This window comes from Pterocles gutturalis, unplaced genomic scaffold (genome assembly GCF_000699245.1).
Source record: "Pterocles gutturalis isolate BGI_N339 unplaced genomic scaffold, ASM69924v1 scaffold14556, whole genome shotgun sequence".
NCBI classification, from domain to species: domain Eukaryota; kingdom Metazoa; phylum Chordata; class Aves; order Pterocliformes; family Pteroclidae; genus Pterocles; species Pterocles gutturalis.
In genome coordinates, this window is record NW_010098074.1 from 24850 (window position 1) to 42348 (window position 17499).

A 17499-nucleotide genomic window follows, 5' to 3' on the forward strand; every position below is an offset into this window, starting at 1 on the left:
CACCTCGTCTGCAAACACCAAAGAGTTAACAGAGGGGGGGCTGCCGGGACAAAATCACCTCGGGTTTATAAATCAAAAGCTTTTATACATCTGAGCAGAATAATTGCAAACTCTGGGTTCTGAGTATAAGGCACGAGCCAAGTATGCACACGGCAAATGAGGAGTGTACAAAATAGCTCATCGGTTGTGACTCTGGATTAATTACATGTTCCAATCAAACTTCCCAGTGGTGCAATCTGGACACACGATCTGGGATTAAATGTCTTTTTTTCTCACATAGCTGTTTTTCCACTGTTATTTATTAATGTAGTTAGTAGTAGACTTTTGTTTAAAGTTAATCTGATTAAATACAAATACTTAATTAGGTGGCAATTGTAGTGCAGTACCAATCCATCCTCTGCCTGTCTTTGGGAATATCTGTGCAGAAGGATGAATAACGGCAGGAGGCCAGGTTCGTAGCTGTACTTGCACCCCCGGGTTAAGCCTCCTCTTCCCTTTGGAAACCTCGGATACAGAACTGAGCAGATCCGAAAGACAGCAGAGTCTGCTGTACCTTATGCTCGAGATCTGACCTCATTTCAATGGGGCAGCAGCAAACTCTCCTTTTCCTCCCACTGTTATAACATCATTGGGAATGGGGTGAGACATCCTTGCTGCCTGGGCAGGATTCTGACAGCCCCATCGGCATCTCTGCCGGACCCAGAACACCGGCTGGGAACCGGGCGGAACACGAGGGGTCTGGGATGCGGGCTGGCAAAGGGGCAGCAGCACAGGACTTGCCCTCAGACTTCCAGCCCTCATCATAAGTACAGCAATAAGGTCGCACGTGTTGTAATTTTGCAAATGAAGCCCAAACCCAGAGGACCAGGAAGCGCAGGCTGCCCGGGGGAAGGTTTCCCGGCTCCTTCCCCGCCCTGACCCGTGGCTCACCCCCCCTTGGGTCCGGCCGTGACCGCGGCATCGGTGACAGTCCTGGAAGCAGAAGATGATTGATGCACAGAGCTGCCGGGGGATTTCACATAGCTCACACTGTGCTCTTCCTGCAGCTCATTTCAGCAGTAAAATGCTGGTCCTAACGGGACAGAATCCAGCACCATAAAATTGTGCTGTACAGCCATTAAAGGAGTCATAAATAAGAATTATTTAACAGAGGCATATGGCTATGTAGTGACAGCAAAAGAAAGTAGGTTTTCTTCTTTATTTATCATTTCACTTAAAAAGTAAAATTAATTGACCAGTTACAGAACTTGTCAAAAGCTAAACGGGAACTGTCATGCAAACAAACGTTCTGCTGAATTGACCAGTTACAGAGCTTGTCAAAAGCTAAATGGGAACTGTCATGCAAACAAACGTTCTGCTCATCGTAAAAAAATTATCAAAAGAGGAAAGATTATCCAGTGCTGCTTCTTGAAAAGGCTGCAGCAAAATCTGTCCTCAAACGTCGAGAGGAAGAAAACACCGTGAAGAAGTGATCTCTGACTATTTTCCCTGGCGTTTAACGAGTGAGTCAAATCCCAAGAAAATGAGAACTGGAGTGAGGCCCCTGTCACCAGCCCGAGTTGCTGAGGGTCGTGGGGAGAGGATGGGGAAGGGGCTGCCGCGAGCATCCAGCGAGGACTCACCCTGACCCGCACCGAGCGCGGCACCCGGCAGCGCTGCGTCTGGCCCTGGAAGAGTGGGGGGGGCCCCAACCTCCACCTCCCAGGGGTCCAGGGGGGGTTCCCCAGGGGGTCTGGCCGCTCCAGGCTCTGCAGGAGGGGACAGTGTCTTACCCACCTTGCTGGAGGAGGTGCTCAGACGCTGGCCGGCTCCTGGCGCTGCTGGGGACCGGCCAGCATCGCTCCCCATCCCCATGGGGGGCTGCACCAGGGATGCAAACGGCACCAGATGAACCCGATGTTAAACCAGGCTTAAGCTCAAGCCATCTCCAGGAGCCACACAAGCCCAGACAGCCAGTGCTGCCTCAGCCCCAGCTCCAGTGCTCAGGCAGGTCCCACGAGAGCCGTTCCCGTGGCATACAGGACAGGCACTTACTGGTGAAGGGCTCGAACGCCCACTCGCTTAACCTCGACTCGCTGAACGTCTCCAGCCGATACTAGAAAAGAGAAGAATCATGTGCTCGCCACACAGACAGCTTCAGCAGCAGGCATTGCAGTTTGAACCTTGTCTGTCTGATAGCGGGGATGGGAGCAGACTCTCCAGTCTCCAAGTACCACTTGTGTAAAAAAACCTGGTTGGCACTTTCACAGAGAAAGCGCATTTTGCTGTTATTTAGAGCCATTGCTCTCCCAGCACCCCGCTCCTCGGGGGTCCCCGGGGAGTGGGGCAGAGCTGGGCACAGCAGCGATCCCCAGGCACAGCAGCAGCACCCCCAACGCCTGGCACAGAGCCCCCCGTTCGGTTTGCTGGGTACCCCCTCGGGCAGCGATCCCCCAGCGCAGGACTGATTCAGGAGCCAGCTACGAACCGCAGCAAGCACCAAATCCTCAACAATGATTTTCAGAGAGTAGAACGCCAACAGGGAATCAAAGCCCACATGTTTTCTATGGAATTAAATGAATAAATTCACATCTGGGGGGTTAGAGCCTTTACAGGTCCCTCTGAGCCCAAAGCACCGAGCTGCAGCGCGGGTCCCTCTGCTCCAGCGGATGACAGGGCTCTTTTGGCAGGGCCAGGCTGGCAGAAAAGGCTGGCAGGGCTAACTTTGCTGTGGGGAAGATGTACTGTTCAGTGAGAAAGCCCGGAGTCAGCCCTTGGGCAGCCTATCACTGGAAAGCACTATGTGGCTGTGTCTAGAGCAGGATGAAAGCCATTGAATGTAATGAACGGATGGGTCTTCATGTCGCAATGTAAGTGGAAATGTTCCCCTCCGCCCAGGCAAGGTGCTGGGACACCGGGGAAGGGGAGGGGGACGACGACACACGCAGTAGGTGCCGGGACACCAGGGGGGGGGTACCCACGCGGCAGGTGCCGGGACACCGGGGGGGTACCCAGGTGGTAGGTGCCGGGACACCTGGGGGGTACCCACGCGGTAGGTGCCCAGGTGCCGCAGGTGCTGGATGGCCAGGTCCCCCCCAGCTCCACACCCGACGCAGCTCCAGGAGCCCATGAAGCGCAGGAGGGCTCGTCTGGCCACCGCCTCCGTCATCGCGGGCACACTGCAAGGCAACAGGAACAAACTCTTAACTTCTAAAGAGTTAGCTGGAAACATTCAGTGTATTTAACCTGCTGCAAAAAAAGTGGAGCTTATTTGGGAGCACCTGCCTCTTCTACACAATCACATCTGGTGTCTTATTCCAAAAGAAAAAGAGCTTGCATTCTAAAAAATATCTTCCTGCTATATCAGTATTCAAGAGTGGTCTAAAATAACCACGTGTGGAAAGGGACGGCACCAGGATGATGCCAGCGATGTTGGTGACCTGGAGGGCTGTGTCTGCCCCAGGACCAGCCCCAGGAATGCTGCAGGTTGCAGGTGCCCGTGGGGGGGACAGCCCTTCTGCCACCTGGGACCCCCGCCAGCATGGGGGTCTCAGCGCCCACCCCAGGGATCGGCTGAGCTGGTCTCAAGAGCAGTGCAGAGAGCCCCTGCTCCCCAATGCTCGTACCTGTGCTGAAGGGCAGGGGGGCTGCTCCTCCGCTCCCCCGGCAGGTCCAGAGGTGGGGACAGGGGCTCTGCTCCTGTGGGAAAGGGCCACGGAGCCATTCAAGCCCGATTTAAACCCAGGGCAGGTTTGCTCACAGCTGCAGGAAGACGCAGCTGCAGCAGCTAAAGCTGCTCTGGGGTCAGTGACGTGCTTCCCACCAAACCCCCCACGCAGCCCAGCCAGAACCTGTTGCCAGCCCAGCTCATCCCAGTGACATCCCAGTAAAGCACTGGGATAGCTCGCAGGTGAGCCGGGCAGCCGTGCCCACCCCCGCGCAGACCCGCAGCCTTGCTCAGGGCAGTGCCACAGTCCCTGCTCAGCAGAGCTCTTGGTGACAGTCCCAGCAGAGAGGAGCGCAGACAGACGGCAGAGCCAATTGCTCTCCAAACACATCTGTCTGCACGAGAAGCAGGAGCAGCAGCCCGGGGGGAAAGGAGGCTGCAGGCTGGCCAGGCACAGCCCAGCCGGTGGCTGTAGAGGATGAGGGGGGGTTGCGTGGGACTGTCCCCCAGCAGCACCAGCTGCTGCTTCCTTGCTGTCAGAGCAGGGTTACGGGAGCGCAGCCCGGCAGAAAGACGAGCGGTCCGGGCCACGGACGTAACTTTTTCCCCAGCCATCCGCTCGCCACCATCCCGCTGTCCCGGGGGTGCAGAAGGTGTCAGGGGATGTCCCCGCTCCGGGTCACCTGCAGCCCAGGGAAACACCAGTGAGTGGGGACACCCCGAGGGGACAGAGACCAAAGGGATGTCACCGGTGGGTGTCAGCCACTGCTGTCCCGTCCCTGTGTCACCAGAGCGCAGTGCTGTGCTGCAGTGGAACAACACTGACACCCTGCGTGGGGACAGAGCCCTGCAGGACCCTGAGCCTGCTCTGGGAGCAGGTGAGGAGCTTGGAAGGCTCAAAGATGCACAAATTTATATCTTTAACGGGACACCAAGAGAGGTGACGGGCAGCAGCTCTTGGCTGCCTTTGGAGCATCCATCCCCGCAGCCACTCTGCTCACTGAGCAACTGACTGTTCTGAAGGTTTCCAACTTACTTTAACTCTGTTCGTGGGACATGGGTTGTTTGTTTCCTTAGGTACCACTCTAAAAATAACCACTCGTAGCAACTGGTCCTCCCAAAGCCTAACACAGAAACAATCCCTTTTATTAAGCCTTTTATCCACTGACCTTTCCTATCACAGCAGCTGATTAGAAAAATTCAATCTGTGCAAGAAAGAGAGCAGAGGAGCCAGGAAACACCAGCCTGGCAACGACCCGCAGTCTGACCAGCCCAGGGAGAGGCTGGGGGGTCATCCATCACCCTGATTTACTGGACTTCTGAGAGCATGCTCCCTTCTCCTGGGAAGCTACATTAATCTCTGTTATTTCTTCCTATGGAAATACAAAACTACACGCTTCACTTGAAGTGTCCCATCACTGGAGCAGGAGAAGACAAGGCTGTCCCTGAGCTGAGGAAGAGTGGGTTCCCAGGCAGTGGTGGGCGATAGGCACCACAGAGAACTTCCTTGTGAAAAATACATCAGGAGGATGCCTTCAGTGTGACCGTCTCGGTCATGTCTAGACCAAAGTGAAACATCCTCCTCCAGTGGTGGGTAAAGAATCTCAACCAGTTCTGGATTCACTGGGCGATTGGTTCTCAGACAGTGAGAGCTCAGCTCTCCAGACCCCTGCAGCCCTGCTCGGGTGGGCAAGTGCCAGGCTTGGGGTGTGGGAAGGGAAGGATGAGTGCCTTCCCTTAATGCAGAGAAATATTCTAGAAGCATGACCTCCAAGGTTCTTATTTTAACTATTATATCACAACAAATCCTTTATTTTCATTCCAAATATAATGGGTTTCTGTACATGTTCCCAAGAGAACCTGAACGTCTATTTTTAATGTGCAAAGATTAAACAAGAACCTGTTTACAACAAAAGATGGAGATAAGAGTAAAAGTACCAAATTCCAGTGCCATGGAAATGGTTTAAATGACCAGGTTAAAAATATCCCAAATTTGGAGAAAATAAATCAAGTGCATGGTTGTTGCTATGGTGATGTTGTTGGAAATCACAATAGTCTACAAACACGAACCCATAGCTCCATTTGAAACCAACAATAAGCCTGAGACAGACTTTGGCCAAAGCCAGGAAATTCAGTGCTTGAGCTGTTACTCATCCGATATATTTCAGGTTTTGTTCTATATCGTCAGGACTCAGCCCTAGATATCCCCAAATAGCTGGGAAAATTCCCAGGACACGCAGCAGCGGAGGATGGGCTCCAGCCTCAGGCTCAAAGCTCTGTTTGTTGGACCTGACCACAGCTCTGTCCCCATCACTCGCGTCCCCCACGGCTGCGCTGTCTGTCCGGGAGAGCTGAGGTCAGCACTCCACGCAGCACCTCCAGGACCACAAACTCCTTTTTTCCATCTGATTAAATAGAAACTTCCTGTAGCATCATTATTTGTCCTTAGGCTAATCAAAGCTTTTCTCGTTCATAAATTAAGGAACCTCAGAACTCAATGACTTTTCAGCAGCATCAGTGACAGCAATATTTCACTGGGGCCCCACGTAATTAGAGTTTCTTCAGGCACCATATTAACATCTACTGAAAAAGATACAGCCAAGGGCATGAGACCCATCGTGACAGATATTTGGATTAAGCAGCATTTTGCTAAAAGATAACAAACCCCGGTTTAACCTCTAACCCATGTCAGGCGTCTCACAGTGGACTCCAAGAATCCCACCTGAAAGGCAAAACCAGGAAACATCCCAGGAGCAGAGATTCAGGACTAAAGGCACACTTTTAAGGGTTAAGCCCCCATTCCACTGGAATCAGAGGACTTGGCTTAGGCAGAGCAACACCTCCAGGCACAGCCCACGCTCTGACCCTTCCCACCCCCTCCACAAACACAACTGGACCAGTGCATACAGGGACATTCGGTGGAGGGAAGGTTCAGTTCTGGAAGCAGTTATTTTTAACATATTACTTGAAAACCCAGTTTAGGAATATCTTAATCAAGAAGTAAAACTGCATAAAAATAGTAGAGCAACTCCCCACTGTGGCATGCGATGGATTTCTTTGGGTTGTACTTACTGTCTGCTTTCATCCCTTGTTCCGTTTTCAAAGGCCAGGAGCAGCGATGATCCCATCCCAGCAATCTCCTCCGGAATACATTGTTTTCTGCAAATCCCGTGCTCACAGCAAGGAAACCCATTCCCTGTGAGCCACTCCCCTCTGCCAAACAATGCAGATGTTGTCAGTTAATGAATTAACGTCAAAGCCGGACAAAACAGCAGCTTGCCAGGAAGGAGGGTGCCCGGCAGCCCATGCACACCCTGGGTCTCACGTTAACAAAGCCCATCAGCCGTGTGGCTGGAGTTGCTCTGCTCTTCGCCACCGTGTCCCGGTGTCACAGGCAGCACTGGTGGCGTTAGCAGGGGACAGTGATGGAGCTGACAGGCTTGGACAGGTTCCTAAAAACATGGAGAAGAGCCATAGGGACAGAAGGGGAAGAGCTGCCCTCCAGAGCAGAGCCAGAAACCTGCGCAAACCCACCTCAAAAAAAATGATTCCCTTTACTAAGGGAGCGTGCAGAGCTCACTCTGGTACGGACGCTGCTCTTATCACCCCGGAGCCACCAGCATCCCTGAGCTCCGCGTCCTTCCCAGCGCTCAACATCGCTGCAGGAACCTGCAGGCACCCAGCCCCACCGCACAGCACTTGCCATCGCATACGTACCTCCGTGGTGCAGTGCCTGTGCAGGCAAATCCCTGGAGAACACTCAGCAAGCATCCTTGTAACAGCTGCAGGGACCGTGCAGCCATAAACCGCTATTTAGGGCTGTGCAGGGTGTGCACCGCTGGCGTTCATGCTTTGCTGGGGACACAGGTATGCTTTGTGCTTTTTTTTGTGTCTTTGAATATTGTAGCAGAGGCTCTGAAATGTGTCAACAATTAAAAGCTCCACAGAATAATTCTAAAGAGCTCAAAAACATAACTGCCTAGGGGCGTTCACACCCTATGTGAATAGTATGATACAAAGGAAAACAAAGCTGCACCAAGGGCCTGCTGAATCACGATAACATTGTTCTGAATTGTCCCCTTTCACTGGAAAAAAAAAGAAGCAAAAAAAAAAAAAAAACCAGCAAAGGAAAATCTTGATTCTGTGGAACAGGATAACGGGTTATGCTTAAGAGCACTAAACAAGGGGGTTTGGGGATTATCACACGCAGTTAGGGATGCAAGGTGGCTGCAGCTATCTCTGAGCAAGCTGTCGGCTCTCCCAGCGCTGGTGACCCAGGATCAGAGCAGAGGGGATGTGCCGGGGCTGAGCATCGCCTGCAGGAGCTTACAGGGAATTCTGAATGAGTTGGTGAAGCTTGGAGAGAGTCCGTGGCCTGGAAAGCAGGCGGCAGCTCTGGACCAAGGCTGCGAGCAAACCCACAGACACGTGTGTTCCTGCTGCTGCCGACACACAGGGCTTCGATCGACAAAAGCCAGCGGCAGAAATAGCTGGCATCCTGCAGCGTATCCCCAGCTACTAACGACAGCTCACACCTACCCTGGAGAAGGGATGAAGTTGAGCTTTTACTTTATAGAGAACCTGAGGGAGGCGGGAAGGGACGGGATGACAGCAGGGCTGGGTCGGGGATGCTGAGCAGATCTCCTCCCCCTGAGAGCGGGGGTACGGAGCTGTGGCCCCGCCGTGCTTACACGGGGAAGAAGCACAGGGAGCAGATCTGGGGGCTTGGCTGCATCAGCCCCGAAGCGATGCGGACCCTGCTCTTGCTGTGCAAGATGCACGTCCTCATGTGCTGTCCTCAGGATGCCCAGTCCCCCAAACCTGTTTCGTCCCCCGCTTGCTTTCAGGGTGGTTTCTCACAAGACAGAGCAGGCAGGTCTGCAGAAACAACTGCAAGTGAAGGAATTTGGAAATTATAGGGCACAAGCCTCTTCTTCCTCACATCCTGCAAAATTACAGAATGAACCCGACAGTCCCACCGCGCTGGGTGAGCTGGGACAGCTCTCCAGGAGGAACAAGCCCGAGCCCGTGCTGTCACAGGGTGACCGACCACCCATCGTGTCACAGCCCCTGTTTGGGCACCACCTCGTGTAAAACCAGCCCCGTGAGCCGCTCTGTGCCCTGACCCCAGAACGATGCCTGGCACGGAAGCATGCCCCCGGCAGGACAAGGTGCTGTGACCGTGTCCCCGAGACCAGCCGTCCCTTCCCACCAGATGTCACCTCCCCACTGGCACAGACACCCACCCCTCCAAACAGCCTCTCATCTAAACCCAGCACTGGAAAAACACTGAGATGACCTTTCCAGGTGCTTATTTACACTAAAAAAATAAAACCTGGGCTGACTACAGATGGACAGGTAACTAAAATAATATTTACAGGGCTAAGAGAAGCACTTTTAGCGGCAGACCGGCTCACGTTCGTCCTTATCAACACCCCACCATCAGGCTCGTGTGACAGACCTCCAGACACGTCCTGACACCGCTCCGGCCGTCAGCACTGACCCCTCACTGCTGACGCTGCTGCTTTACCTTTCCATCTCAGTGGAGCCCGTACGCAGGGACACCAGCACAGCACTCGCTGTCCGAAACCCCCGGGACAGCCAGGCGGCATTGCCAACGGTATCGGGGTGCCTCTCCGGGATGCTTCCCAACGCTCTGTGTTTCCTTGAGCAGCCACAGGGATGGTTTCACTACCCGGCCAGGTTTTCAGGGTGTTGGTAGTTTTGACCCAAATCAGTACAAACTGGACATTGTTCTTCTCAAAGAAGATGGGGCTTGATTTAACTCCAGCTGAGAACATTTTCCAGAGATTTAAAGGGTTTGAATCAGCCCCGTAACCTTCTGTTCCTAAACTGCTGAGCCACTATATCTCTCCCTTCACACTTTGTCATCCTGAGCAACCTGTGGGAGATGTACAGCAGCTTTCTCCCCTCAGAGAGCAGAGGAAACCTGTTTCATCACCCCAATGAAACTCCCCGTTTGTGCATCCCCTCTCTCCGCCTGGGAGAACGATGGCAAAGGCACCATCCAAGGGACCTGGAGGACAGACCCTGCTTTGTCCTCACACAGCAAAGGTCTCTGCTTCCAAGTGGAAGAGTCTCTCCGGCACACAGGTGTCCGCTGCAATACCTGCCGAGGATGCTCTGGACCCAGTAACCCAGCACCAAACAGGACCAGGAGGAGCTGCCCAGCGTGCTCTCCCGCCTGGCTGTGCTCGCCCAGCCCCTGTTAGGACAGGCTTTTCTGCCTGGTTGTGTTTGGTTTATCCTAGAAATTAAAATAGTTGGGCTTTGTTCTTCTGGGTGGGTACAAATAATTTTTAATGGCAGCTTGCCCACTCAAAACGCACGCTCCAGACTATTTCAAGCAGTGAAAGCAGCTCTGTGCCAAAACCAAGTGCTAATCCTTTATCTGAAGCTATTAAAATACCATCATTAGTTCAAGCAGAAAAAACAATGCTTCCTGCCAGAACGCAAGTTATCTTTCCTTATCACTAAGTCACAAAGAGAAGCAGCAATAAATATAACAGCACACGAAAAAATGGGTGTTCTCGTGAGTAAAAATAACTCTGTCAAAATAGGTACATGTAGCAGATACTTCTGTAAAAATGCAGAACGGAATAGAACAGCCCAGTGGGTTTGAGATTAATGTGTGCTCTGGCATTTGGGATACCAGGGTGCTGCCAGACCCTGGTCCCACAGGGGGTCAGCAGGGACAGGGGCTGCAGGGGGTGCAGGATTGGGCCCTGAAGGCTTGGAGCCCCTCACCGCACAGCCCACTCCCCGGGCAGACCTCAAAGCCATGCCTGAGGGAATGTCTTGGTGCAACTGGCTGAGGTATGAACCATCGCTCAGCTGTGTCCCGACATCACTGCCTCACCCCATACCTGCTCAACGCACCTGGGCTCTGACCGCCCCGTGTTCTGCTGGGGCCATCCTGCACCAGCATTGCTGGATGTAAACCATGCAAGGGCAGCTTTGGCTTCATCCTCAGGAATATATCAGATGCTGAGGAAAAAAAATAAAAATAAAACCAGGTAGTTTGAAAACACATAGTCAATGTGGTCTACTGAAAGGTTTTTAATCACAAGGGAAAAATATTAAAAGACCAGTTGAGATTCATTAGCAATTTCTGTGCTTTCAGAGATTTTTTTTTAATAGGCTAAATCGTTGTGAGCTTCCCTAAGAGCAGAGCCCCCTCTCTCAGCAAAGAGCTGGTTTAAAGGTCTGTCACTAAGCAACTAAACTTCACTTGAGCAGGGATGTGCTGGTCACCACCTGGACAGCCCTGTGCACAAGCAGGACTAATCTCACTGCTTGGTTTTAACAAGAAAGCCAGCACGGTCAGGGGAAGATGCTCAGCTCCCCGAGCAGGGGCTCTGCCACGGTGCTGGTACCGCCACGGCTCTACGGCCGTCGCTTCGCTTTCCACAGGAGGCAGAAAATGCCTTGTTGAGCATTGCACTTGAGCAAGTTTCAACGAGATTAAAAAGCCAGTTTACCTCTCTTCTGCTTGAAAAACCACAGGTTTTGCAGGGGACACAGGGCGAAAGTGCCCACGTCCTGGAAGGAGACGGGAAGGCAAGGTTGCTGATGACTTGCAATGTTACCATTCAACGTCACAACAAGGGGCCAAGTTCCCTCTTCCAGAGAGGGTGATGTGCCCCTTCCCTCCCACTCCCCATTGCCCTGGGCCCTGGCGAGCCGTCCCCGGGCGATGCTGCACCTGCAGCAGGTCCCTGCACCACTGCACTGGGAGCTGGGGAGGGGTCCGCATGAGGACAGGGACAGGCAGCCGCAGCCTCAGCTGTGTGCAAGAGGGGGTCAGCAGAGGCGGCATCCAGAAACCCTCCCAAAGCAGAATGACAACTTGCCGCTGGTTCCCAAGGAAGAGGGGTCCCCAGGAGCACTGCGAGCAGCATGTGGAGTCCGACACAGTGTTTAACCTCCGGGTGATGAGACCCTTCCCAGCGCCCGGAGGGGCTGCAGTGCTTGGGGCAGGATCAAAGGAAGGGGAGGCAGCTGGGAAGCCGCACAGAACAAAGGCAAGCCCCAGGGTGCCTGCCATCCCAGCCCTTTCATCTCATCCGCTGCTTTGAAACACCGCACAGATGAGAAAAAGAAATGGATCTGAAAATGATCATTCAGGGGAATTTGTTCAGGCAGATTTGTCCAGCTCAGAGCTCTTTTATCAACATCAGCTGCCAAGCTCAGTTTTTTGGTGATGAGCAATCCCATCACTGATTTCAAAACTCACTCCAAAGAGTCTGCTGTGAATCAGCCCTCTCCTTCTCATCATCAGGAAAAAAGCTATTGCTACAGCTCGTGTCCTGCTGTGCCTCTCGGTTCCCTCGGCCCCGCAGCATCCTTTGCTCCAGCGCGATGGGCAGAGCCCGGTGCCAACAGCATGTGCCTGCAACCCAATAAACTCCCCTTCCTCCATCATGTCCAAGGACACAGCTCACTTCTGCTTGATAAATGAACGTCTCACGTTGGTGCTTGGGGCTGGAAACGCCGTGCCAGTCGCACATGTGTGTTTCCAGGCTCCAGCTGGGCTCTGCTGTGCTGCTGCAGTTTGGGGTCCAGAAAATATACTTACTTAGACCCTACTTGTGGAGGGTGAGGGAGCCAAGTCACGTTTGCCACTCTTTGCGAACAAGGTGCCTCCAGAAGGCCCATCCTCACCAAAGCCAGGTGTAAACTCTCCTCTGCTTCAGCAGAGCAGCTCAGACTCCAGCGCTCATGTCCCCAGCGATGGTCTGCAGTCACATCTGCAGAAGGTATAATTTAAAGACTGAAATTATTGCAGTTCAGACAATTGCTTGCTTCCCTTTTAATGCCTGCACACCCAGCCCTGTTTCTTAAGGGACAAAGGCACATATAGCAAATTCCCCCAGTGCCTCTGTCAGCCTTTCTTCCTCTCCCCATCCCCTCCCAATGACCCCAAAGCATTCGGCCAGCTGCCTCCCACTGCCCGTGCAGGCAGAAGCTGGGGTGCTCTGCTGTCTGCTCCCAGGAAAACCTGTCTGTGCCAGGCGCGAGGAAGCCCCGGCAAAGTTCGTCTGTTTCGATTACAAGGCAAATCCAGCAGACCCCACTTTCCCCGAGGAAAACTGGAGCCAGGGCCAGGCGGAGGATACTCCCGGGGTCTCGGGCGGGGGATGCTCCGGGGCAGCCCCTCACAGGCTGCCCAGAGAGGTTGTGGAGTCTCCTTCTCTGGAGACATTCAAAGCCCGCCTGGATGCGTTCCTGTGTGATCTGATCTAGGTGTCCTGCTCCGGCAGGGGGATTGGACTAGATGATCTTTCGAGGTCCCTTCCAATCTCTAACATTCTGTGATTCTGTGATTCTGTGACTAGATGGAGCTGTCGGTCCGGGAATAGCCGCTCGCTCCTGGAAGCGGCTCGTCCTCGTTTTCCTTCGCCGATGTGTTTGTTATGATAAACTAAATACACTTTTTTTCTTTCTTTCTTTTTTGGCTTGTAGCTCTCCGGAGCGATTTGTTTTCCTACCGAGCAATCCCCGTGACATGCAATTATCACGGAAAAAAGTAACTAAAAGCATAAACCTGTCCTGTGCTTCAAAGGATGCTATGGAAAGGCTCCGTATTTCCGAAGCTTTGCAGCGCTCGCCCGTAAAGGCACCCGCGCCGCCTCCCCCGGAGCCACCCTCTGCAGAGGTTCGGGTGACGCTGGGGGCGCAGCTCAGGGATGCAGGGACAGCGCAGTGACAGGGGATGCGAAGCCCTCCTGGCCTCTGGGGTCAGTCAGGACCTGCAGTCCCCATGTCTATTTTGAAAAACATGGAAGATTTGAAAGTCTGGCTTCTTTCTGAACCAAAACTATCCCTCTAGTTTCCAGAAAAAAACTGTCAGTCAAATATTTAGGCTTTTCACTTTGTATTATTTGTTATGTAAGGTACAAAATACTGTACTTTCAAGTGGAAAACCTTTTCCAAATCAAGGTTTGAAATATCTTGATAGCATCAAAATCCCCCATGTCCAGCTCCTACAGCGTCCCATACTATATTGATCCAAACCAAAATACTGGTTAAATATTTAAGGCTGCTATATCTATTACCAACACCTATTTTTTTATCCAAAGCTCCTAGGAGCACATCTTCAGTCACCTTTATGAAATATTCCTCTCACCCATTTTAAAGAGTCTATACAAAAGCTTTTTAAAAATAAAGACTATTTTGTTAGAATTCTACACAGGAGAAAGTTTAAACTCTCAGTCCTTACTCTGCACATACTCGAAGAAATTTTCTAGAGCTCCTGCATTTACACCATCCAAAATAAAGTCAGCAGTGTTTACATCAGGGGTTTTGCCCCCCCTGTTTTCCAAACCAAGTAGAAAACACCCCGTTGTCAGTGTTAGGAGGGATATAACACCACGCTCAGTATCACTTCGTCTGCAATATGTCACAGTTCATTAACGACATTTTGAAGAAAGAAGAGCTGTAGCCGTGGCCACGCAACAGTCAGAAGGAAGGTGACCGATGCTCCAACACTGGGCATGGCCAGCGCTGAGGATGCCCAAGGTCTGTCCTGGGAGGTGGCAGTGATGCCACCAGCTCTGAAAGGTGCAAACCATTGGCACTTCTCCTGCCTCCGGGCAGATCCGGCAGCTCGGCAGCGATGGGAACCGCGCCACCGATGCAGATTGACAAAAAAAAGCAGCATCTGGCCCCGAGTCCCTCCAATATTTGTTTTTACTATAAAAGGAGAATTCGACTGTAGATGACACATGGGTGAGCTGATTTGGTTACACGAGGAACTGGGAAAGTGGAGTGTTATGTTTTCAAGTGCCCTTTTCTGCTTTGACAGTTCAAATTCTTTTTAAACTTCACCTCGGGCGATGCGGTCGGGCTGTCTCCAGACCTGTGCCCACGCTATTTTAAGCACTAACAAGCACAGTCTCACTACCGGGCACCACTCATCTCAGAGCATCTCCACCCAACGACCAGCTCCAAGAGCTCGTCAGCAAACCTGCATGTTCAAAACTATTATTCATTTATTTAAACCATGTTCTAAAGGAACGAAGCCATGCTTGTGGCCACATAGGTTCACAAAGGAAGACCAGTGGGGTCCAGCCGAGGATTTCCTTCATCATTCTCATGCCGCGAGCACACCACTGGCCCCAGCAGCCCAGGGTAGCACTATTCTCCTCTCCTGGATTTCCCAGGGCAGACACATTGCCATCATAAGTTTCTGCTTCCTGATACGAGCCTGGAGGCAGGCAGGGCTGGAGAGCGCTGTGACTGCGCTTCTGAAAACCTCACCGACGTCTCCTGCTCCTCCTCCGCTTCCCAGCATATCTACCACCAAAAGCAAGGATTTGCTGCCCATGTAAGACCCACCCGAGGTGTAACGTGTGCTGTTGGCCATGCCCGCATACCTGCAGGGGGATGCAGGAGGACTCTGCTCCCTTGTCCAAGCCAGGAGCTGTGGCTCTGTCTGCTGTCAAAGAAAAATAACTTCAGCGTACGGTGAGAAGCCTCAGAAGCACCATTTCCTAGACGTGCCATACGCCTCCGTCACCATCCAGCCACACCAGCTAGAGCCATAGCAGGCTGCCCTGTCACCAGTCCCCATCCTCACCCCTCCGAACACCCATTTATGTTCTGCTGGGCTCATAACAGACATGCAAACAGACAAAGCGACGCCTTTCTCCATGCGTCGGTCCTCAAAGCATTCACACAATATCATTGGAAAAAAAAATGAGCTGAAAATGTCAAAATGGGATTTTTTGATTGCTCTGCTTAGGTGGGGGAAAGGGCATTCGCAACCAAGAACATGGCAAAACAGACATGAGCACACAGAACATCCACATGTGTATTTATATTTGCCTGGGAAAAATCTGTTGGAAAATCTTGCCCTTCTGCTTATAACCACTGTGTCCTGAGGATGAATAATTTTGGCTTTTCCCAAGAAAGGGCTCCAAATCAACAACAGCAGGGCTCAGGGCTGCTTCTTATCACCAAGGGACAGGGGTGGTTGATCTCACCATGTACTCCTGCTGACACTTCTTCAGGAAGGGCCGGTCAGCCACGGCCGTGACCGTGCACATCCCTGGACTCCCTGCTCTCCACCTGCACTGCCAAGATGAACCGTTGAATCCCAGCGCCAAGTCAGGGATGGGCAACTTCCCCCTCTCCGTGTCTAAGCGGTAGGACTTCAACAATGGAAGACATCAGTCTTTAGAGTGATAAAGCTTTCTCACCAAATTCTTTTTCTCATTATAAAAACAAGGGCAAGAATAACATTTATTCAATCGCACGGCTATTAAAGTATCTATTTTTCTGGACTCTGGCACTGCTTTCCCAAAAGGCAGCGTTTTCTTCGTGAAATACCAGCGAGTCTTGGGCATGACTTTAGAGAGCACCAGAAATAGTGTGTGGAAGGAGAAAAGCAGTATCGCTTTCTTCCACATATGGATACTCATTCCAATGAGGGATTTACACATGCAAATATAATCCCTTCTGATTCTGACATAGACCTAGTTAGACCCTTTTCTACTTTTTCTTCCATCTCTACCGTTGCCTGTTCATTTTCTTGTACTTGCTAATTTTGGCCATCTTTGCCCTGAAATGCAGCCAGCGTACACTCGTACAGATGTCTAATACGGGTGTTCATGCCACTTCCCATAACATCCTGCAGATTTGAGCCCAATCTGCAAAGCCCCACTGTGATGCTGGAAAGCCACCCGGGTCCAGGGCTGGGTCCAACAGCCCAGAAGCCTCCTGCCCGTTGACACATCCCCAAAGCCCCGCTGCCACCCCAGCTCCAGGGACAAAGGGACACCTGAGCTACCACGGAGTGCACCAGGGGCTGCAGCACTCTGCCACCAGCAGACTTGACCTCACGCTGCTGAAGGCAACAGCAAAGCTCCCGTTGGTCCCAGAAGGCCAGAGCTCTTTCAAGAAATCTTTGATTTGTTCTCGACTCAGCTGAGCAGCCTTTGTGCAACTGCCGGGCTGTGGTTTGAGCAAGGGTACGCTGCCACAACAATTCATGATTGATATTGTATAGCCTGGGGAAAGTCTGTGAATATTAATTCACTTAGTTCTGCTGCCATAAATAGCCCCAGACAGCCAACACCCATAAAAATACAAATACCCCAGTGTCAGCTCTTGGAAAATGCCATAAAACGGGACCGGGCTCACAGATCACCAGCACGGGCCAGCCCCCAGCTGGGTGACTGGCTGCAGGCGGCTTTAACCACGGCAGACACACCAGCACCTTGCAGGGTTTGGCTCTCTCATACTTAAAGGCAAAGAAATTAGTGTTTCCAGCCTTCACCGTCCTGTCTTGCAAGTAAAAAGCTTCTCTGAATAGAGCGCAGCTTGCGGATGGAGCAGCTATCCATCCTGGAAACCTCGGAACGCGTCCCAGGCTCTGAAGCGACACGAACACAACCCCCAGCAGAAGGAGCGGTCCTGGTCCTGGGTACACCGAACACACCATGTCCCACTGCGCTGAGGAGGGAGGCTGTGCAGGGGAGGGCTCCCAGGGGAGCTGTGCCCAGCTGAGCATCTTCTGTAAAATCCCAAAAAGCTGTAAGATAATGGCAACAGAACAAAATAAAGAGTAATTCTTCTATTTTCCCCTATTATGCTGAGCACAGTAATCAATAATTTTATGCACTGAAGAACTGTTTATCTTGGAAATGGAATTTCCCTTCTCCATTTAAAGATCTCTGATATGCGCCTTCCACTTCCCAGCTCTGCTTAGATGCTGGTGAAGTCACCTGGTTCCTATAACATGTTAGGAATGATCTTGGGTGCCCTGTTTACATCAAAACAGTATAAATTAGGTGCTAGGTATTGGCTGTGCTCCAGGGGACACGAGG

The 17499-nt window shown here is 52.1% G+C and overlaps 1 protein-coding gene across 1 annotated transcript in view; it reads right to left on the reverse strand.

Moving 5' to 3' along the window:
- The window catches only part of SSUH2 (ssu-2 homolog (C. elegans)), a 21032-nt gene extending 5315 nt beyond the window's left edge, over positions 1-15717 (reverse strand). Inside the window, exons 1-4 of the mRNA XM_010087662.1 lie at positions 15655-15717; positions 11149-11209; positions 2957-3189; positions 2035-2095 (exon numbers count right to left, since the gene is read on the reverse strand). Coding sequence (XP_010085964.1) covers positions 2035-2095; positions 2957-3189; positions 11149-11209; positions 15655-15717 — 418 coding nt within the window. The remainder of the gene's footprint in view (positions 1-2034; positions 2096-2956; positions 3190-11148; positions 11210-15654) is intronic.
- Positions 15718-17499: the final 1782 nt, after the last annotated feature.